The sequence below is a fragment of the Scyliorhinus torazame genome, chromosome 4, assembly GCF_047496885.1.
Source record: "Scyliorhinus torazame isolate Kashiwa2021f chromosome 4, sScyTor2.1, whole genome shotgun sequence".
Taxonomy (NCBI): domain Eukaryota; kingdom Metazoa; phylum Chordata; class Chondrichthyes; order Carcharhiniformes; family Scyliorhinidae; genus Scyliorhinus; species Scyliorhinus torazame.
The window spans coordinates 148,597,833-148,620,326 of NC_092710.1; the positions used below are offsets into that span (position 1 = coordinate 148,597,833).

General features: G+C 46.2%; 1 protein-coding gene across 4 annotated transcripts in view; it reads right to left on the bottom strand.

Annotated features, from left to right (window-relative positions):
- The window catches only part of LOC140410523 (kinase D-interacting substrate of 220 kDa-like), a 267,277-nt gene that overhangs the window by 136,983 nt on the left and 107,800 nt on the right, over positions 1-22,494 (bottom strand). For all 4 annotated transcript variants that reach the window (XM_072498731.1, XM_072498730.1, XM_072498728.1 and 1 more), the window contains exon 7: positions 13,850-13,948. In XM_072498731.1, the coding sequence (XP_072354832.1) occupies positions 13,850-13,948 (99 nt within the window). The remainder of the gene's footprint in view (positions 1-13,849; positions 13,949-22,494) is intronic.

The window sequence follows — 22,494 nt, forward strand, 5'->3', positions numbered from 1 at the left end:
GCCCCCTCTTCCCACTGCTGTTTGCGCTGGCCATAGAGCCGCTGGCAATTGCGCTGAGAGCCTCAAGGGGCTAGAAGGGGCTGGTTCGGGGAGGGGTGGAACACAGAGTCTCGCTATACGCAGATGACCCGCTCCTATATGTTTCTGATCCACTAGAGGGGATGGGAGAAATTATAAGGATTCTGGGGGAATATGGCCGGTTTTCGGGTTATAAATTGAACATGGGGAAAAGTGAGATGGGCGGGCAAGATCGCACAAGTAAAAAAGGGGATGCTGGAGCGTAGCCGGGGGGAGGGCGGGCTGGCGCTGCCGAACTTTAGCAATTACTATTGGGCGGCAAATATAGCCATGATTAGGAAGTGGGTGGTGGTGGTTGGGGGGGTTTGGTGTGGGAGCGAGCAGAGGCAGCATGTAAGGGCACGAGCTTGGGGGCATTGGTAATGGCGCCTCTGCCGTTCCCGCCGGCACGGTACTCCACCAGCTCCATGGTGGTGGCAGCCCTGAGAGTCTGGGGGCAATGAAGGAAACATGTGGGAGCAGAGAGAGCATCAGTCTGGTCTCCAATCTGCAATAATCATCGGTTTGCACCGGGGAGGCTGGATGGAGAGTTTCAGAGATGGCAAAGAGCAGGGATCGAGATGATGGGAGATCTGTTCATAGAGGGGAGCTTTCCCAGCCTGAGATTGTTGGAGGATAAATTTGAAATGACGGGAGGGAATGTTTAGGTACCTGCAGGCGCGGGACTTCCTACGCAGGCAGGTCTCAACCTTCCCGCTCAAGGGGGATACAGGACAGGGTAGTTTCCAGAGTATGGGTGGGAGGGGAGAGGGGAGGGTTTCGGACATCTATAAAGAACTCATGGGGTCAGAGGACACGCAGACCGAGGAGCTGAAACACAAATGGGAAGAGGAGTTGGAGGAGCGATGGAGGATGGTCTCTGAGCAGATGCGTTGGGTAGAGTCAACGCGTCCACAGCATGTGCCAGGCTCAGCCTGATACAATTTAAGGTCGTTCACCGGGCACACATGACAGTGGCCCAGATGAGCAGGTTCTTTGGGACAGAAGACAGGTGCGCAAGTGTGCAGGACGACCAGCAAACCATGTTCATATGTTCTGGGCATGCCCGAAGCTTCGGGGATTCTGGCAGAGGTTTGCGGATGTCATGTCCAAAATATTGAAAACAAGGGTGGCACCGAGTCCAGAGGTGGCGATTTTCAGAGTGTCGGAAGACCCGGGAATCCAGGAGGAGAAAGAGGCAGACGTTCTGGCCTTGGCCTCTCTGGTAGCCCGGAGACGGATACCATTAGCTTGGAGGGACTCAAAGCCCCCAAAGTCAGAGACCTGGCTTACTGACATGGCTAGCTTTCTCTGTCTGGAGAAAATAAAGTTCGCCCTGAGAGGGTCAATGTCAGGGTCGTCGGGAGGTGGCAGCCGTTCGTCGACTTCTTTAGAGAAAATTAACTGTCAGCAGAGAGAGGGGCGGGGGTAGCAGCTTAGAATAGTGTGTAAGGAAAGGTGGGTCCTGTGAGGGAGGAAGACGGCTTTGCACTATGTTTATACTTGTATGTACACTGTTTCTTCTGTTATTGTTACAAAATCACAAATACCTCAATAAAATGTTTTATTTTTTAAAAAGTCGAGGATGAGCCGGTTCTATGAGGGGGAAGAGGATATTTGCGAGTGGTGTGACAGGGGCCCAGCCAATCACGTACATATGTTCTAGTCCTGCCCGAAGTTGCGATAATTAGTTGAAGGTAATTCTTCAGCGGCAATCTTGCATGTGGATTTAGAGCCCAGTCCCCTGGGGCCATATTCAGGATGTCGGACTAGCAGACAGGAGCGGGGGCAGATGTTTTAGCCTTCGCCTCATTGATCGCTCACAGGTGGGACCTGTTGGGGTGGAGGTCAGTTTCTCCACCCTGTGCCTCGGCATGGCTGGGTTTAATGGGGTTCTTGCACTTGGAAAAAGGTGAAATTTGCTCTGAGGGAGCGAGTGATGAGCATTCCTTAAGAGATGAGGTTTGCTTATACTACATTTCAAGGAACTGGTTCCCGGCCGCGGTGGGGCGGGAGGGTTTGGGGTTTTGTGTTGGTTTTATGTTGTACTGTCGTGTGCTTTAAAAAGGTGAAACATGTTGAATAAAAATATTTTAGAAAAATCTTCCACAGTGATGCTTTCCATGAACGGTTTTCCGAAATCCAGTCCTTATTTTCCCAATTACTCTTTCAAACAAAGCTTACACTCCACTTTTAACAACAAATAAAGTATTCAGGTTTTACAACTCCCCCTTCCAGATATCTCTCATCTTGACTGCTGTACAACTGTTCACGATTGCTTGAACTCTAGATTCCCAGCCTCTATTAGGATGGCACCGAGCTTTTGATTCACCTCTGAAGTCTGCTTCCCCACTTCAATTCAGTCTCTTTCATTCATAACACCTTGATTGCTTCTCCCTTTGAATTCCCTTCTGAACAATGCCTTGGTCTCTGTTCACTTAACTTCAGACTTCTGAAGACATTCTTTATATCTCAACTCCCTGGTTATGTGGTCTGTATCTGGTTCTTTGGGAAGTCTGTCTTTTTGCAGCTCTCTTTCCGTCCAACTTGTCCTAGCAGAGCTGAGAGGTATTCACTCCCCAGTGTCTAATATATCCAGCTAAAATTACATTTTGAAAAAAATCTTTCTACCTTAAAAGGCCCCCAGTTGCTAAGCAACGGTCAAATGCTTCTGCATTTTATTTCCTCGTCACCTCTTCTCATACAAATCCCCCAAAATCCTCCCACAGATTGCCGAGATGACCCCCTCCCCCTCTAGCCCCATCACCAACAGCATCCCTTCCAACAATGAGGGGAGTGGTGCCACCGGAAAAGCACAATAGAAGCACAGTTGGAGCTGAACCAACACCCACACATATAAACACCTTTATCCAGCACGAATATAACTAAAGTTTTTTTTACCCCTCCTTCCACATAAATATTAAACTAATTACAATTATACCGGATTTCTAATGTTTACCAACAGAAATATATAAGTACCTTAAGACTACCTTAATTTTCCTGACAATAGATATGTTTAAGTGAGTGGGATAAAGGTGACAGATGAAGCAGAATGTGCGAAGACAGGAAGGTCATTATTTTGGTATGTAAAACAAACTCAATATTTTTTAAACTGTGACAAACTTTTAAATAGTGACATTCAAAGGAATTTGAATACTCTTGCACAAAGAACACAAAGTTAACATTTAGGTACAGCACGCAATTAGAAAGGCAAATTTCTTTATTGCAAAGGGTTTAGGATACAAGAGTAAGGAAGGCTTGTTGCTCATGTAAAGAGATTTTGCTGAGAATATGCCTGGAGAACTGTGTATAGTTTTGGTTTCCACCCCCAAGGAAGGATATAATTGCCTTAGAGGGTGTGCAACAATTAATCCCTAGGATGATCTCTCTGATTAGTAAGTTTGTAGACGACACAAAGGTTGGTAGAATTGCGGATAGGAGTGAGGACTGTCAGAGGGTACAGCAGGATTTAGATTGTTTGGAGACTTGGGCGGAGAGATAGCAGATAGAGTTTAATCCAGACAAATGTGAGGTAGTGCATTTTGGAAGGTCTAATGCAGGTAGGGAATATACAGTGAATGGTAGAACCCTCAAGAGTATTGAAAGTCAAAGAGATCTAGGAGTACAGGTCCACAGGTCACTGAAAGAGGCAACACAGGTGGAGAACTTAAGAACTAGGAGCAGCAGTAGGCCATCTGACCCCTCGAGCCTGCTCCGCCATTCAATGAGATCATGGCTGATCCTTTTGTGGACTCAGCTCCACTGTCAGGCCCGAACACCATAACCCTTAATCCCTTTATTCTTCAAACAACTATCTATCTTTATCTTAAAAACATTTAATGAAGGAGCCTCAACTGCTTCACTGGGCAAGGAATTCCATAGATTCACAACCCTTTGGATGAAGAAGTTCCTCCTAAACTCAGTCCTAAATCTACTTCCCCTTATTTTGAGGCTATGCCCCCTAGTTCTGCTTTCACGCGCCAGTGGAAACAACCTGCCCGCAATCCTATCTATTCCCTTCATAATTCTATATGTTTCTATAAGATCCCCCCTCATCCTTCTAAATTACGAGTACAGTCCCAGTCTACTCAACCTCTCCTCGTAATCCAACCCCTTCAGCTCTGGGATTAACCTAGTGAATCTCCTCTGCACACCCTCCAGCGCCAAGTAGTCAAGAAGGCATACGGCACACTTGCCTTCATTGGTCGCATTGAGTATAAAATTGGCAAGTCATGTTGAAGCTGGATAGAACGTTAGTTAGGCCACACTTGAGTATAGTGTTCAATTCTGGTCGCCACACTACCAGAAGGATGTGGAGGCTTTAGAGAGGGTGCAGAAGAGATTTACCAGGATGTTGCCTGGTATGGAGGGCATAAGCTATGAGGAGACGTTGAATAAACTCGGTTTGTTCTCACTGGAACGACGGCGGTTGAGGGGCGACCTGATAGAGGTCTACAAAATTATGAGTGGCATAGACAGAGTGGATAGTCAGAGGCTTTTCCTCAGGGTAGAGGGGTCAATTACTAGGGGGCATAGGTTTAAGGTGAGAGGGGCAAGGTTTAGAGTAGATGTACGAGGCAAGTTTTTTTTACACAGAGGGTAGTGGGTGCCTGGAACTCGCTGCCGGAGAAGGTCGTGGAGGCAGGGACGATAGTGACATTTAAGGGGCATCTTGACAAATTCATGAATAGGATGGGAATAGAGAGATTCAGACCCCGGAAGTGTAGAAGATTTTAGTTTATTTATTTTTTTTAAATATATTTTATTAAAGTTTTCAAACACAATTTTTCCTCCTTACAAATCAACAAAAACGGTAACATGATAACTAATTGGTCACATTGTTTAAATAAAATAGTGAACTAACAAAATAGTGCTCCCTCCCCGCCCCTCCACCCCATCTAGAACAAAAACAATTTACCCCCCCCCGCCTCTGGGCTGCTGCTGCTGGCTATCTATTTTCCCCCTAACGTTCCGCTAGATAGTCGAGGAACGGTTGCCACTACCTGGAGAACCCCTGAGCCGATCCTCTCAGCGCAAACTTCATCCGCTCCAGTTTTATGAACCCTGCAAAATCGTTTATCCAGGCCTCCACACCGGGAGGTTTTGCTTCCTTCCACACGAGTAAAATCCTTCACCGGGCTACAATATGGGCCTCTTTCGCCTCCTGCACTACCGGCTCATCCGCTACCCCAAATATAGCTAACCCCCAGCCTGGCTTGACCCGGACCTTCACCACCTTCGAGATCACTCCTACCACTCCCCTCCAATACTCCCCCAGTGCTGGACACGACCAAAACATATGTGTGTGGTTCTCCGGGATTCCCCCGCACCTCCCGCATCTGTCCTCCACTCCGAAGAACCTGCTCAACCTCGCTCCCGTTATATGTGCTCTATGTAGCACCTTAAATTGGATCAGGCTAAGCCTGGCACACGAGGAAGAGGAATTTACCCTACTTAGGGCATCAGCCCACAAACCCTCCTCAATCTCCTCCCCGAGCTCTTCTTCCCATTTTCCTTTCAGCTCTTCTACAGGCTCCTCCCCCTCGTCTCTCATCTCCCGGTATATTTCGGACACTTTGCCCTCCCCGACCCACACCCCCGAAAGCACTCTATCCTGGATCCCCTGTGTCGGGAACAGCGGAAATTCCCTCACCTGTTGTCTCGTGAACGCCCTCACCTGCATATACCTAAAGATATTCCCCGGCGGCATTACGTTTCCTCTAGCGCTCCCAAGCACGCAAACATCCCATCTATAAATAAGTCTCCCACTCTCCTAATTCCTGCCTGGTGCCAGCTCTGGAACTCTCCGTCCAACCTCCCTGGGGCAAACCTATGGTTGTTCCTGATCGGGGACCACACCGAGGCTCCCAACACACCCCTCTGTCGCCTCCATTGCCCCCAGATACTTAATGTTGCCGCCACCACTGGGTTCGTGGTAAACCTTTTCGGGGAGAGCGGTAGTGACGCCGTCACCAGCGCTTTTAAGCTCGTTCCTTTACAGGACGCCATCTCCAGCCTTTTCCACGCGGCCCGTTCTCCCTCTATCATCCACTTACGGATCATCGCCACATTGGCGGCCCAGTAACAGTCGCCCAAATTCGGCAACGCCAGTCCCCCTCTGTCCCTGCTACATTGCAGGAACCCCCTCCTTACCCTCGGGGCCTTCCCTGCCCACACGAAGCTCATGATGCTCCTATCTATTTTCTTGGAAAAGGCCTTAGTGATCAATATGGGGAGACATTGAAACATAAATAGGAACCTCGGGAGGACCATCATCTTAATCGCCTGCACTCTGCCCGCCAGTGACAGCGGTAGCATATCCCACCTTTTGAAATCCTCTTCCATTTGCTCCACCAGCCGAGTCAGATTGAGTTTGTGTAAGGTTCCCCAGCTCCTGGCTATCTGAATCCCCAGATATTGGAAGTTTCTTTCCACTCTCCTTAGCGACAGGCCATCTATCCCTCTACTCTGGTCCCCAGCGTGTATTACGAAAAGCTCACTCTTTCCCATGTTAAGCCTATATCCCGAGAAATCTCCAAACTCCCTCAATATCTGCATAACCTCTGTCATCCCCCCCACTGGATCCGCCACATACAGCAGTAGGTCATCTGCGTAGAGTGACACTCAGCGTTCCTCTCCCCCTCTAACCACCCCTCTCCACTTCCTGGAGTCTATCAGCGCTATGGCCAGTGGTTCAATTGCCAGCGCGAACAGTAATGGGGACAGAGGGCACCCCTGTCTTGTTCCCCTATGTAACCGAAAATACTCCGATCTTTGCCGATTTGTGACTACACTTGCCATTGGGGCCCCATAGAGGAGTTTTAACCCAGCTGACAAACCCCTCCCCGAACCCAAACCTCCTCAGCACCTCCCATAAATACTCCCACTCTACCCTATCAAATGCCTTCTCTGCATCCATTGCCGCCACTATCTCTGCCTCCCCCTCTGCTGGGGGCATCATTATCACCCCCAATAGCCGCCGCACGTTGACATTCAATTGTCTCCCCTTTACGAACCTTGTCTGATCTTCGTTCACCACCCCCGGGACACAATCCTCTATCCTCATTGTCAGCACTTTTGCCAACAACTTGGCGTCCACATTCAGGAGCGAGATAGGCCTATAAAACCCGCATTGCAGCGGATCTTTATCGCGCTTCAGGATTAGTGATATCATCGCCTCCAACATTGTCGGGGGTAGAGTCCCCCCTTCTCTGGCCTCGTTAAAGGTTCTTAACAGCAGCGGGGCCAACAAGTCCACGTATTTCCTGTAAAATTCCACCGGGAACCCGTCAGGTCCCGGGGCCTTCCCTGCCTGCATGTTCCCCAGCCCTTTGGTCACTTCGTCCACCCCAATTGGCGCCCCCAGGCCTGCCACCTCCTGCTCCTCCACCCTTGGGAACGTTAGTTGGTCCAGAAACTGCTGCATCCCCTCTTTTCCCTCCGGGGGTTGGGACCTATATAACCTCTCATAAAAGGTCTTAAACACCTCATTTACCTTCCCTGTTCTCCGCACCGTAGTTCCCGTTTCATCCGTAACTCCCCCTATTTCCCTCACCGCTGTCCTCTTACGAAGCTGGTGGGCCAACAGGCGACTCGCCTTTTCCCCATATTCATATCTCATCCCCTGTGCCTTCCTCCACTGTGCCTCTGCCTTCCCTGTGGTCAGCAGGTCAAACTCCGTCTGGAGTCTTCGCCTCTCCCTATATAGTCCTTCGTCCGGGGCCTCCGCATATCTTTTATCCACAATCAAAATCTCCCCCAGTAATCTTTCCCTCTCTTTGGCCTCTGTTTTCCCCTTGTGAGCCCTGATGGAGAAGATTTTAGTTTAGTCGGGCAGCATGGTTGGCACGGGCTTGGCGGGCCGAAGAGCCTGTTCCTGTGCTGTACATTTCTTTGTTTTTTGTTCTTTGTATGTATAATATGCCTCCACTTAAAGCTCATGATTTTAATGTATGAAACATGAATGAGCAGTGCAGTAGCACAGTTATTAGCACAGATGCTTTACAATTCCAGGGTCCCAGGTTCGATTCCTGGCTTGGGTCACTGTCTGTGTGGGGTCTGCAAATTCTCCCCATGTCTGCGTGGGTTTCCTCCGGGTGCTCCGGTTTCCTCCCACAGTCCAAAGATGTGCAGGTTAGGTGGATTGGTCAAGATAAATTGCCCTTAGTATCCAAAAGAGGTTAGCTGGGGTTACTGGGTTACGGGGATAGAGTGGAGGCGTGGGCTTAAGTGGGGTGCTCTTTCCAAGAGCCGGTGCAGACTCGATGGGCCTCCTTCCGCACTGTAAATTCTATGATTCTATGAATTGATGAGTTTTAAAAATTACGCTCATCTTCAATCTAACTTCCTCACCTCCCCCAAACTGGCTGAAAATGTCCTCACCAAATTTGAATGAAGATGCTATAGTGAAAAATGAGAGAATCAGGCATCTCCAGCTCCTCCAAGATCGAGTTAGGGAACTGGAGCTGGAGTTCGAAGAACTTCGGATCATTCGGGAGGCAGAAGGGGTCATAGATAGCAGCTTCAGGGAATTAGTTACACCAAAGATTGGAGATAGGTGGGTAACCGTAAGAGGGACTGGGAAAAAGCAGTCAGTGCAGGGATCCCCTGCGGTCGTTCCCCTGAGAAACAAGTATACCGCTTTGGATACTTGTGGGGGGGGGGGGGGGACTTACCAGGGGTAAGTCATGGGGTACGGGCCTCTGGCACGCAGTCTGTCCCTGTTGCTCAGAAGGGAAGGGGGGAGAGGAGCAGAGCATTAGTAATTGGGGACTCTATAGTCAGGGGCACAGATAGGAGATTTTGTGGGAGCGTGAGAGACTCACGTTTGGTATGTTGCCTCCCAGGTGCAAGGGTACGTGATATCTCGGATCGTGTTTTCCGGGTCCTTAGGGGGGAGGGGGAGCAGCCCCAAGTCGTGGTCCACATTGGCACTAACGACATAGGTAGGAAAGGGGACAAGGATGTCAGGCAGGCTTTCAGGGAGCTAGGATGGAAGCTCAGAACTAGAACAAACAGAGTTGTTATCTCTGGGTTGTTACCCGTGCCACGTGATAGTGAGATGAGGAATAGGGAGAGAGAGCATTTAAACACGTGGCTACAGGGATGGTGCAGGCAGGAGGGATTCAGATTTCTGGATAACTGGGGCTCTTTCTGGGGAAGGTGGGACCTCTACAGACAGGATGGTCTACATCTGAACCTGAGGGGCACAAATATCCTGGGGGGGGGGGGGGGGGGAGATTTGTTAGTGCTCTTTGGGGGGGTTTAAACTAATGCAGCAGGGGCATGGGAACCTGGATTGTAGTTTTAGGGTAAGGGAGAATGAGAGTATAGAGGTCAGGAGCACAGATCTGGCGTCGCAGGAGGGGGCCAGTGTTCAGGTAGGTGGTTTGAAGTGTGCCTACTTCAATGCCAGGAGTATACGAAACAAGGTAGGGGAACTGGCAGCATGGGTTGGTACCTGGGACTTCGATGTTGTGGCCATTTCGGAGACATGGATAGAGCAGGGACAGGAATGGATGTTGCAGGTTCCGGGGTTTAGGTGTTTTAGTAAGCTCAGAGAAGGAGGCAAAAGAGGGGGAAGTGTGGCGCTGCTAGTCAAGAGCAGTATTACGGTGGCGGAGAGGATGCTAGATGGGGACTCTTCTTCCGAGGTAGTATGGGCTGAAGTTAGAAACAGGAAAGGAGAGGTCACTCTGTTGGGAGTTTTTTTATAGGCCTCCTAATAGTTCTAGGGATGTAGAGGAAAGGATGGCGAAGATGATTCTGGATAAGAGCGAAAGTAACAGGGTAGTTATTATGGGAGACTTTAACTTTCCAAATATTGACTGGAAAAGATATAGTTCGAGTACAATAGATGGGTCGTTTTTTGTACAGTGTGTGCAGGAGGGTTTCCTGAAACAATATGTTGACAGGCCAACAAGAGGCGAGGCCACGTTGGATTTGGTTTTGGGTAATGAACCAGGCCAGATGTTGGATTTGGAGGTAGGAGAGCACTTTGGGGACAGTGACCACAATTCGGTGACGTTTACGTTAATGATGGAAAGGGATAAGTATACACCGCAGGGCAAGAGTTATAGCTGGGGGAAGGGCAATTATGATGCCATTAGACGTGACTTGGGGGGGATAAGGTGGAGAAGTAGGCTGCAAGTGTTGGGCACACTGGATAAGTGGGGCTTGTTCAAGGATCAGCTACTGCGTGTTCTTGATAAGTATGTACCGGTCAGGCAGGGAGGAAAGCGTCGAGCGAGGGAACCGTGGTTTACCAAGGAAGTGGAATCTCTTGTTAAGAGGAAGAAGGAGGCCTATGTGAAGATGAGGTGTGAAGTTTCAGGTGGGGCGATGGATAGTTACAAGGTAGCGAGGAAGGATCTAAAGAGAGAGCTAAGACGAGCAAGGAGGGGACATGAGATGTATTTGGCAGGAAGGATCAAGGAAAACCCAAAAGCTTTCTATAGGTATATCAGGAATAAGCGAATGACTAGGGAAAGAGTAGGACCAGTCAAGGACAGGGATGGGAAATTGTGTGTGGAGTCTGAAGAGATAGGCGAGATACTAAATGAATATTTTTCGTCAGTATTCACTCAGGAAAAAGATAATGTTGTGGAGGAGAATGCTGAGCCCCAGGCTAATAGAATAGATGGCATTGAGGTACGTAGGGAAGAGGTGTTGGCAATTCTGGACAGGCTTAAAATAGATAAGTCCCCGGGACCTGATGGGATTTATCCTAGGATTCTCTGGGAGACCAGGGAAGAGATTGCTGGACCTTTGGCTTTGATTTTTATGTCATCATTGGCTACAGGAATAGTGCCAGAGGACTGGAGGACAGCAAATGTGGTCCCTTTGTTCAAAAAGGGGAGCAGAGACAACCCCGGCAACTATAGACCGGTGAGCCTCACGTCCGTAGTGGGTCTTGGAGGGGATTATAAGAGACAAGATTTGTAATCATCTAGATAGGAATAATATGATCAGGGATAGTCAGCATGGCTTTGTGAAGGGTAGGTCATGCCTCACAAACCTTATTGAGTTCTTTGAGAAGGTGACTGAACAGGTAGATGAGGGTAGAGCAGTTGATGTGGTGTATATGGATTTCAGCAAAGCGTTTGATAAGGTTCCCCACGGTAGGCTATTGCAGAAAATACGGAGGCTGGGGATTGAGGGTGATTTAGAGAGGTGGATCAGAAATTGGCTAGCTGAAAGAAGACAGGGGATGGTGGTTGATGGGAAATGTTCAGAATGGAGTACAGTCACAAGTGGAGTACCACAAGGATCTGTTCTGGGGCCGTTGCTGTTTGTCATTTTTATCAATGACCTAGAGGAAGGCGCAGAAGGGTGGGTGAGTAAATTTGCAGACGATACTAAAGTCGGTGGTGTTGTCGATAGTGTGGAAGGATGTAGCAGGTTACAGAGGGATATAGATAAGCTGCAGAGCTGGGCTGAGAGGTGGCAAATGGAGTTTAATGTAGAGAAGTGTGAGGTGATTCACTTTGGAAGGATTAACAGGGATGCGGAATATTTGGCTATTGGTAAAGTTCTTGAAAGTGTGGATGAGCAGAGGGATCTAGGTGTCCATGTACATAGATCCCTGAAAGTTGCCACCCAGGTTGATAGGGTTGTGAAGAAGGCCTATGGAGTGTTGGCCTTTATTGGTAGAGGGATTGAGTTCCGGAGTCGGGAGGTCATGTTGCAGCTGTACAGAACTCTGGTACGGCCGCATTTGGAGTATTGCGTACAGTTCTGGTCACCGCATTATAGGAAGGACGTGGAGGCTTTGGAGTGGGTGCAGAGGAGATTTACCAGGATGTTGCCTGGTATGGAGGGAAAATCTTATGAGGAAAGGCTGATGGACTTGAGGTTGTTTTCGTTGGAGAGAAGAAGGTTAAGAGGAGACTTAATAGAGGCATACAAAATGATCAGGGGGTTGGATAGGGTGGACAGTGAGAGCCTTCTCCCGCGGATGGAAATGGCTGGCACGAGGAGACATAACTTTAAACTGAGGGGTAATAGATATAGGACAGAGGTCAGAGGTAGGTTCTTTACGCAAAGAGTAGTGAGGCCGTGGAATGCCCTACCTGCTACAGTAGTGAACTCGCCAACATTGTGGGCATTTAAAAGTTTATTGGATAAACATATGGATGATAATGGCATAGTGTAGGTTAGATGGCTTTTGTTTCGGTGCAACATCGTGGGCCGAAGGGCCTGTACTGCGCTGTATTGTTCTATGTTCTATTGGAAACATGTGCATATTCTCAGACAGAAAAGCTTTTTAAAAAACAAATTTTAATTAGGTGTTGTAATTTATTCCAAGTAAATTATATAGAAACTCTTCACTCAAATGCCTTCTGAACAGACTAGTCTAGGCAGATGATTTCAAAGCTGAAATCTTATGTCATCCACCCAAGAGGATTACTCCGTCAAGCTAAAGCCACATTGAGAGATGAAAAGATAACCAAGACTATTGCCACAGCCAGTTTGTGTTTGATTTTTCTTATAAAATGGAATTATAAGGGTCCAAATAGAAATAGTAGTAAATAGGTCAAATTCTCAAAACGAATTCCAGTGGTTACTGACTCAGGAAATATATATGGAAAATTATGCAGAGAAGCAGCAGGTAAGTCAGAGGTCCATGCATGTCGCAACAAACCTAATTCAGTAGGAATGGTTCATTTCAAATTTGAACAAGGGACTGAGTGCAAGGAGGGACTATGAAATACTTCTATATGCAGACTGGATTTATGAAGCATTGTTATCTCGATTATGCAGACCGTATGCAGATCAGCACTTAAGGTAGTGTACATCAGCTACACCTAACTCTCCCAAAATAACTTGTGTGAAGAACTATATTTACTGTTAAATATTATTGACATGTCTGTACCCTACACAGAATAAATGCCAGTCATACCCAGATTAGTATTTCGCAGACAAACTACACAAATACAACTCCACATGATCAAAGTGGCTGGGGTCAGGTGATAATGGAAAACAAAATGGAGGAGGGAAGTGCATGAGCCCAAATATTTGAAAAACAAGATTAAGACTTCATGACCACAGATACCAAAACATTATAAACCTAGTAGATCAAGTTACCCTGACTCCTTTAAAGAACAATTTTCAATATCACAAAACCATATAAAAGAAAGGAAAAAGATAAGTTTAAGAATCAACAAAGAACTGTCTTATTTGATATGTCCAATAATATTCATCGTAAAATTCAATGAATTTTAAAATTCAGACTATTTCACTTGATCTGTTATACTGAATATTACGATGTTTGCCTTTTATCGGTTCAAATTTACATCAGAACTACATATCGTGCAAGGCCTCACAACATCAGGTCCTGAACATCAAATCATTTTAGCTCTGCTACACCAAGTAATTCTGAATTTTGGTGGGAAAATTAGCACGTATTTTCAACTCAAATTCATTCAGGGGCTATTCGTAAAAGTACCTGTAGACTGAAATATTCTTTTTGCCAACACAAAATTCAAAAACAGTCCATTCTTTTCAGGTACCATGCACTGAGATGGCATTGGAAACCATGGACTTCCATGTTAATCTTGCTCTTGATTTATGGATTAGCTTCATTGGTGGTACATTAATTCAGTTTGTGAGATTCTTTAGAAAGGTAACGGTCTGCCATGATCCATTTTTACCATCGATCTTTCCCACCAGCACAGTTCATTACACTAGCACAAATGTTAAATGTACAAAAATTGTTTAATTCTCGGAAAATAATTTAAAATTCATTTTAAGCATATATTAGATGGAGAAACAAATAGTTGGGGATACGTACAGCTCCTTCTTGATCGACATCAGCACCCATTTCTAACAAATGCTTCACACACTGAAGGTGACCCTTCCTGGCAGCCCATATCAATGGAGTTGTTCCATACTGGGAAACAAAATGTCAAAACATGAGTTCTGCAACTATAATTTATCTTCTTATAAATCGGTTACTTCATAATCTATAATTCACAAATGAAACAGCAGAAACATGTTTTTTGAAGACTTTTTCAATATTGCATGCTATACTTGTGATAATCCTCAGTTCAGATCGTACTGGAGTTATGATTAGAATCCCTTCGTACACACATCAATATAAATAAGATAAACAGAAGATTTTAAATAATTTATAGTAGCCCCATATAAACAATATTGTGTTAGTTTCAGAACTTTAGCCATTGTCATTAATTTCTTTTTTTTTTAAATCTCATTCGCAATTCCCACACCCAGTACTGGCAAAAGTTCTATTAAGATCAATCCTAGCATGAATTACTCTGGTAGGACTTTGGCTACAATAAGCAATTGATATATCCAATTATATTTAGAATTTGATGAAAGTGAAATCACTTTCAATATTAAATTAGTTATATTCCCATTTATTTTTCAATGCCTACCGATTTTCCTGCCAAAGTCTTTTTTCAGGGAGATTGAGGGAAGGATTACCTCATTCATATGGGGAGGGAAGGTGACCAGTGAGAAAGGTGCTGCTACAGAGGGGAAGGCAGGCAGGGGGTTTGGGTCTCCCGAACCTGTTGTACTACTACTGGGCAGCGAACGTGGAGAAGGTGCGGAGCTGGGTCAGAGGGGTTGATTCTCAATGGGTCAGAATGAAGGAGAGTTTGTGCAGGGGGCCGGGGCTGAAGGCACTTGCAACAGCGCCGCTGCCGATAGCTCCGGGGAAATATTCAGGGAGTCCGGTAATAATAGCTTCATTGAAAATCTGGAGGCAGTTTCGCCAACACTTCGGGTTGGGTTTAGGATCAAGGGAAATGCCGATTCGGGGGAACCACAGATTTGAGCCGGGGAGGTGGGATGGAAGTTTTCGGAAATGGGAAGAGAAGGGGATTAAGACGCTAAAAGATTTGTTTCTTCGGGGTCGGTTTGCAGGATTGAGGGAGCTGGAATCGAAGTATGGGCTAGAGCAGGGAGAAGTGTTTAGGTACTTGCAGGTTCAGGATTTTGCCAGGAAGGAAATACAGAGCTTCCCAGAGGAACCGGCCTCCACATTGCTGGAGGAGGTGTTGACGACAAGGGGACTGGAGAAGGGGGCAGTGTCAGCGGTGTACGGAGCTATTCTGGAAGAGGATAAGGCACCACTGGAAGGGAACAAAGCAAAGTGGGCGGAAGAGCTGGGAGAGGTTATAGAGGAGGGGGTCTGGTGTGAGGTGCTCCGGAGAATGAATGCCTCGACTTAATATGTGAGGTTGGGGCTGATACAGCTGAAGGTGGTATATAGAGCGCACCTCACGAGGGCAAGGATGAGCCGATTTTTTGAAGGAGTAGAGGATGTGTGTGAGCGTTGCGGGGGGGGCCCGCGAATCACGTTCATATGTTTTGGTCCTGTCCAAAGCTAGGGGAGTACTGGAAGGAGGTATTTAGGGTAATTTCCAAGGTGGTGCGTGTGAAACTGGACCCGGGTCCCCAGGAGGCCATATTCGGGGTGTCGGATCAGCTAGGGTTGGAAACGGGAGCGGAGGCAGATATCATAGCCTTCGCTTTGTTGATCGCCCGAAGGCGGATCCTGCTGGGATGGAGAGCAGCCTCTCCACCCAGTGCCCTGGCGTGGCGGGGGGACCTGTTGGAATACTTGACCCTTGAGAAGGTTAAGTTCGAACTGAGAGGAAGCTCGGAGGGGTTCTACAAGTCATGGGCACTATTTATTATGCACTTTCAAGAACCGGATAACATCGAACATTAGTTTTTGGGGGGGGGGGCTGTGTAAATTAAGGGTGACTACGGGTAATCCCGGATTCCTTTTTATCAAACGGGCTGATGTTTGGGAGTTGGTGGGCGGATGGGATCGTTGTTATTATGGGGATTGACATATCTTGCTGATTATTGTTTCGTGTTGATGGGTGTAAATAATGTGGGAGAAAATGTGAAAAAGGAGAATAAAAATATTTTAATTAAAAAAAATATATATTAAATTAGTTATCCACTATTTTTCCAATCAACTTGTATGTCTTGCTTTTGGTTTAAAATCATTCAAACAATTCATCTTCCGTCAAGGGTCACTTGGGTCACTTGACCCAGCTTGGGTCACTGTCTATGCGGAGTCTGCACGTTCTCCCGTATCTGCGTGGGTTTCCTCCGGGTGCTCCGGTTTCCTCCCACAAGTCCCAAAAGACATGCTGTTGATGAATTGGACATTCTGAATTTTTTTAATATAAATTTAGAGTGCCCAATTCATTTTTTCCAATTAAGGGGCAATTCAGCGTGGCCAATCCACCTACCCTGCACATTTATGGGTTGTGGGGATGAAACCCACGCAAACACGGGGAGAATGTGCAAACTCCATACGGACAGTGACCCAGAACCGAGATCGAACCTAGGATCTTGGTGCCGCGAGGCAGCAGTGCTAACCACTGCGCCACCGTGCTGCACTGGACATTCAGAATTATCCCTCTGTGTACCCGAACAGGCGCCAGAGTGTGGTGACTAGGGGCTTTCCACAGTAACTTTATTGCATTGTTAATCTAAGCCTATTTGTGCCAATTAAGATTATTATAAAGTAAACAATTATCTATTGTTCAGAATGGCAGATTAGTCATAATAAATACAGAAAAATAACTAAACCTTTCTCATTGTGTGAATATTTCACCCATAGCTAATTTTATATCACCATCAATACATTAATGTTAGGAAGAAAGATGCTCCATTTTCCTTTCAAGATTGCATTCATTCTTCAACTGAAGCCATCCCCACCTACTGCACTCAGTGAGCAAGACTTCAACTCACTTCGACCCTTAAGATGTTATAAATTGTGACAGCATTTGACTTGGAAGGAGTAACAGTTTGAAAATTTTGATTTCACTTTCAAATGTTTGGGGACTCTGTAATAGTTTTTAAAATTGTTCGGAAAATACTTTTTAAGAGTTTTCACCAATTGTAATATGGCCAATTATAATTTTTGGATACAAAGAATCAATGTCCATGTAACCCAGCAATCCTGGACTTGGATCAGCAAGAGGTATGAAATTAAAATACAAAGGTTGCATGGCACATAAAGAGGAAAGAGGATAGAGAAAGCCATCGGCAAGGCAAGTCAGAAAGTTGGATTCCTGAGCAGTTGGAAAGCACTTTTAGGGTTGCTGCCACTGTTTCTTTTACTTTCTGGGTGACTGAATGCTAAGAACCGGCCATATCGTGTTAAGGTAAAGGCAGATCTGGAAGATCCAGCTATTAGGACTGATGGGAGCTGAAAGTTGAGACAATTCCAGGAAGAATTGTGTCATTGTGCAGAACTTTGCACAGGTAGGATTCTGTTTACAAGGAAGCTACTAACGGCAGAGAATCAGCTAAATGCTTGAAGGCAAGGGACTGGAATTCAACCCTTGAAAGATCCGAGCGTGCAAGAACTGTGCAGCTGAAATTGGTGCTGTACAGATGAAATGTGGTACCAAGAAATTTGGTGAGATAAATTTGAGAAATTTACTAGAGCTTTTTGAGGATGTGACAAACAGAGTGAATAAAGGAGAACCAGTAGATGTACTGTATTTGGATTTTCAAAAGCTCTCAGATAAGATGCCACAAAAAATGAGACTGCGTAAGAGAAGAGCTAATGGTGTTGGACATGATCTATCAGCATGGATCGAGCGTGGATTAACAAACTGTAAATAGTCTGGATAAATGCGTCATTTTCAGCTTGGAAATCTGAAACTAGTAATGTGCCTCAGGAATCAGTGCTGGCTCTGAACTATTTATAATCTGCATTAATGATGTGAATGAAAAAAACAACAACTGTATTATGGTCAAATTTTTATATGATGCAAAGATGGGTAGGAAAGCAAGTTGCAAGAATACAAAAGAGTCTGCAAAGGATTATAAACAAGTTAAGTGAGTAGGCAAAATTTGGCAGATGGTAGTAAAATGTGAGATTGTGCACTTTGACAGGAAAAATAGAAAAGCAGATTATCCAAATGGAGACGGCAGTATGGTACTGTAAAGAGGGACTGGGATGTCATTACACATGAGTCACAAAAATTAGCATTCACAGCAAGCAGTTAGGAAAGGGAATGGAATGTTGGCCTTTATTGCAAGTACTGGAAGCAGTTCAGAGAAAGTTTGCTACATTGAGAACTGGGATGAAGGTGCTATTTTATGAGGGAACATTAAGCAGGTTGGGCCTGCACTACTGGGGCAAGAATGAGAGATAATCGTATTGAATATATAAAAATTCAGAGGAGGCTTGAAAAGAGTAGATGTTGAGAAGCTGTTTCCTCTCATGGCGGAATCGACAACGAGGGGGCACAGTTCAAATATATGGATCGCCTATTTTAAGACAGAAACGAGTGTGATTTTTTGTTTCTGAAGATGTTTAGAATTCTCTTCCTCAGAAAGCAGTGGAGGCTGGATCTTGGAATATATTCAAGGTGGAGTTAATCAGATATTTGATTGACAAGGGGGTCGAGAGTTACTGGGTGGGCAGGCCAGAAAGTGGAATTAAGGCCACAATCGGATCAGCCATGATCTTACTGAATGATGAAATGGCTCAACGGGCTGAATGACCAAACCCCCCTCCAAGTTTTAATGATTTACACCCTCAGTTCAGCTCGCTAAATTCCTCCCCCACCACTGCACCTGCAGAGGAGACAGAATACAGAGCTGCATGTAAAATATTCAGTAATGTGATAAAATACTTGAAAATGGAAAAAAACACTGGGCTGAGGAGAACAGGGCTAATCAGTAGCTCTTATAGAACCATGTTGACTTTCAGCATGAAAGTGGGACAGAGTATGCCGGCCCAGTTTGTCTTCAACTTGGTAAAGGAAGATTTGGAAGACGGACAGGAACAATAGAAGAAAACTGGCTGCAAGTGGTGGTGATGGGGAAGAACAGTCGAAAGAGGACTGCTCTGAAAAATTACCTTCGTTATGGAAGGCGTTCTGTGGATATTAAATATATAATGACATGAGTCAAACAGCGATTTCACGTCTCGTATCACCCCCAGAGTTCCGGCATGATTAAAGGAACAAACCAGACCCTTAAGAACAGTCTGACAAAAGCTTTAGTAGACACAGGACGGGGTTGGGCAAAGATTTTACCCACCAAACTCATGAAAATGCGAGCCACAAGAGCAAGAGGGACAGGACTGACACCTTTCAAATGAATGACCGGGAGACTATGGCACTCCCAGAGGACATAGTAACGGGGGCGCAGAGAGCTGTAATGCAAGGGAGAAAGTGTTTACATTTCTCAGGCTCCTAGTGGAACAGCTGCACAGTTTAAAGGGAGAAGTGAGAGATTGGGAAAAGAAAGGGATTGCATCCGCTGCCAGACCCCAAATGCAAGGGACAGTCATGATTAAGGTGCTTCCAGAAAGGGCAGGCTTACAGCCCAGGTGGGTAGGACCGCATGGAGTGATTGTTGCAGGGGATACATGTGCCTTAATTGAAATGAAAGGCACGCCGAAGTGGAAGCATTATACTCAAATTAAAATGTTCAAGGAACCAAAAGATGTCTAACTTCCCCCAGTTATGAGGGGTTCATATCATCTTTTGTTAGATTCCTGTCCTAGGTATGCCTAGGACAGACCTGGGAGGCACCCACGGTATTCATCCGCGACCACACTAGCTTGCATCCGGGGCAATATGTGCAACTCCCCACAGAAGGAACGGGGGAATGGATAAAGAAACCGAACACGTGGATCTCGGAGGGGGTCACACCGGACAACCATCAAACCTAAGTGATCATGACAGCGTGGGGAAGGACGGTGGCAGAGTGCACAGTTTTGGTGCTTCTTGAAAGACCCGGTAGACCCATCAGAATCAAGGATCCAGGCTGCGACTGGGCCAACGCCAACTGGGGGACAAACAGCATTAAGCGACCCACAGGATGGCACTTTCTGAAGACACGTGCAAAAGGGTGGTGGTTTACCACTCCTTTTGACTTGGTACTAAAAACTGAACTGGACTCGGAGGGTCACAAGCTCATAAAGGGCAAATATGATGTACACACTGGTTTGAGAATGTGGGGATATACATGTAATGTAACAGAATCACAAGGGGAAGCTTGGGTATTTGGTCCGTATTTGAATATAAAAGCCGGATGGGCCAGTCTGCACCCCTTTGTTGTGGGAGCCTGGCCTTGGAAGGTTGTACTGTCAGGAGTATTGCACACATGTGACAAGACAGGTTAGGATGTAAACATAGAACATAGAACATAGAAAATACAGCACAGAACAGGCCCTTCGGCCCACGATGTTGTGCCGAACCTTTGTCCTAGATTAATCATAGATTATCATTGAATTTACAGTGCAGAAGGAGGCCATTCGGCCCTTTGAGTCTGCACCAGCTCTTGGAAAGAGCACCCTACCCAAACTCAACACCTCTACCCAACACCAAGGGCAATTTGGACATTAAGGGCAATTTATCATTGGCCAATTCACCTAACCCGCACATCTTTGGACTGTGGGAGGAAACCGGAGCACCCGGAGGAAACCCACGCAGACTCGGGGAGGACGTGCAGACTCCGCACAGACAATGACCCAAGCCGGAATCGAACCTGGGACCATGGATCTGTGAAGCAATTGTGCTATCCACAATGCTACCGTGCTGCCCTTAAGAACAAATAAATCTACACTATATCATTTTCCCGTAATCCATGTACCTATCCAACAGCTGCTTGAAGGTCCCTAATGTTTCCGACTCAACTACTTCCACAGGCAGTGCATTCCATGCCCCCACTACTCTCTGGGTAAAGAACCTACCTCTGATATCCCTCCTATATCTTCCACCTTTCACCTTAAATTTATGTCCCCTTGTAATGGTGTGTTCCACCTGGGGAAAAAGTCTCTGACTGTCTACTCTATCTATTCCCCTGATCATCTTATAAACCTCTATCAAGTCGCCCCTCATCCTTCTCCGCTCTAATGAGAAAAGGCCTAGCACCCTCAACCTTTCCTCGTAAGACCTACTCTCCATTCCAGGCAACATCCTGGTAAATCTTCTTTGCACCTTTTCCAGAGCTTCCACATCCTTCCTAAAATGAGGCGACCAGAACTGTACACAGTACTCCAAATGTGGCCTTACCAAAGTTTTGTACAGCTGCATCATCACCTCACGGCTCTTAAATTCAATCCCTCTGTTAATGAACGCGAGCACACCATAGGCCTTCTTCACAGCTCTATCCACTTGAGTGGCAACTTTCAAAGATGTATGAACATAGACCCCAAGGTCTCTCTGCTCCTCCACAATGCCAAGAACTCTACCGTTAACCCTGTATTCCGCATTCATATTTGTCCTTCCAAAATGGACAACCTCACACTTTTCAGGGTTAAACTCCATCTGCCACTTCTCAGCCCAGCGCTGCATCCTATCTATGTCGCTTTGCAGCCGACAACAGCCCTCCTTACTATCCACAACTCCACCAATCTTCGTATCGTCTGCAAATTTACTGACCCACCCTTCAACTCCCTCATCCAAGTCATTAATGAAAATCACAAACAGCAGAGGACCCAGAACTGATCCCTGCGGTACACCACTGGTAACTGGGATCCAGGCTGAATATTTGCCATCCACCACCACTCTCTGACTTCTATCGGTTAGCCAGTTCGTTATCCAACTGGCCAAATTTCCCACTATCCCATGCCTCCTTACTTTTTGCAGAAGCCTACCATGGGGAACTTTATCAAATGCCTTACTAAAATCCATGTACACTACATCCACTGCTTTACCTTCATCCACATGCTTGGTCACCTCCTCAAAGAATTCAATAAGATTTGTAAGGCAAGACCTACCCCTCACAAATCCGTGCTGACTATCCCGAATCAAGCAGTGTCTTTCCAGATGCTCAGAAATCCTATCCTTCAGTACCCTTTCCATTACTTTGCCTACCACCGAAGTAAGACTAACTGGCCTGTAATTCCCAGGGTTATCCCTAGTTCCTTTTTTGAACAGGGGGACAACATTCGCCACTCTCCAATCCCCTGGTACCACCCCTGTTGACAATGAGGACGAAAAGATCATTGCCAACGGCTCTGCAATTTCATCTCTTGCTTCCCATAGAATCCTTGGATATATCACGTCAGGCCCGGGGGACTTGTCTATCCTCAAGTTTTTCAAAATGCCCAACACATCTTCCTTCCTAACAAGTATTTCCTCGAGCTTACCAATCTGTTTCACTCTATCCTCTCCAACAATGTCGCCCCTCTCATTTGTAAATACAGAAGAAAAGTACTCATTCAAGACCTCTCCTATCTCTTCAGACTCAATACACAATCTCCCGCTACTGTCCTTGATCGGACCTACCCTCGCTCTAGTCATTCTCATATTTCTCACATATGTGTAAAAGGCCTTGGGGTTTTCCTTGATCCTACCCGCCAAAGATTGTTCATGCCCTCTCTTAGCTCTCCTAATCCCTTTCTTTAGTTCCCTCCTGGCTATCTTGTATCCCTCCAATGCCCTGTCTGAACCTTGTTTCCTCAGCCTTACATAA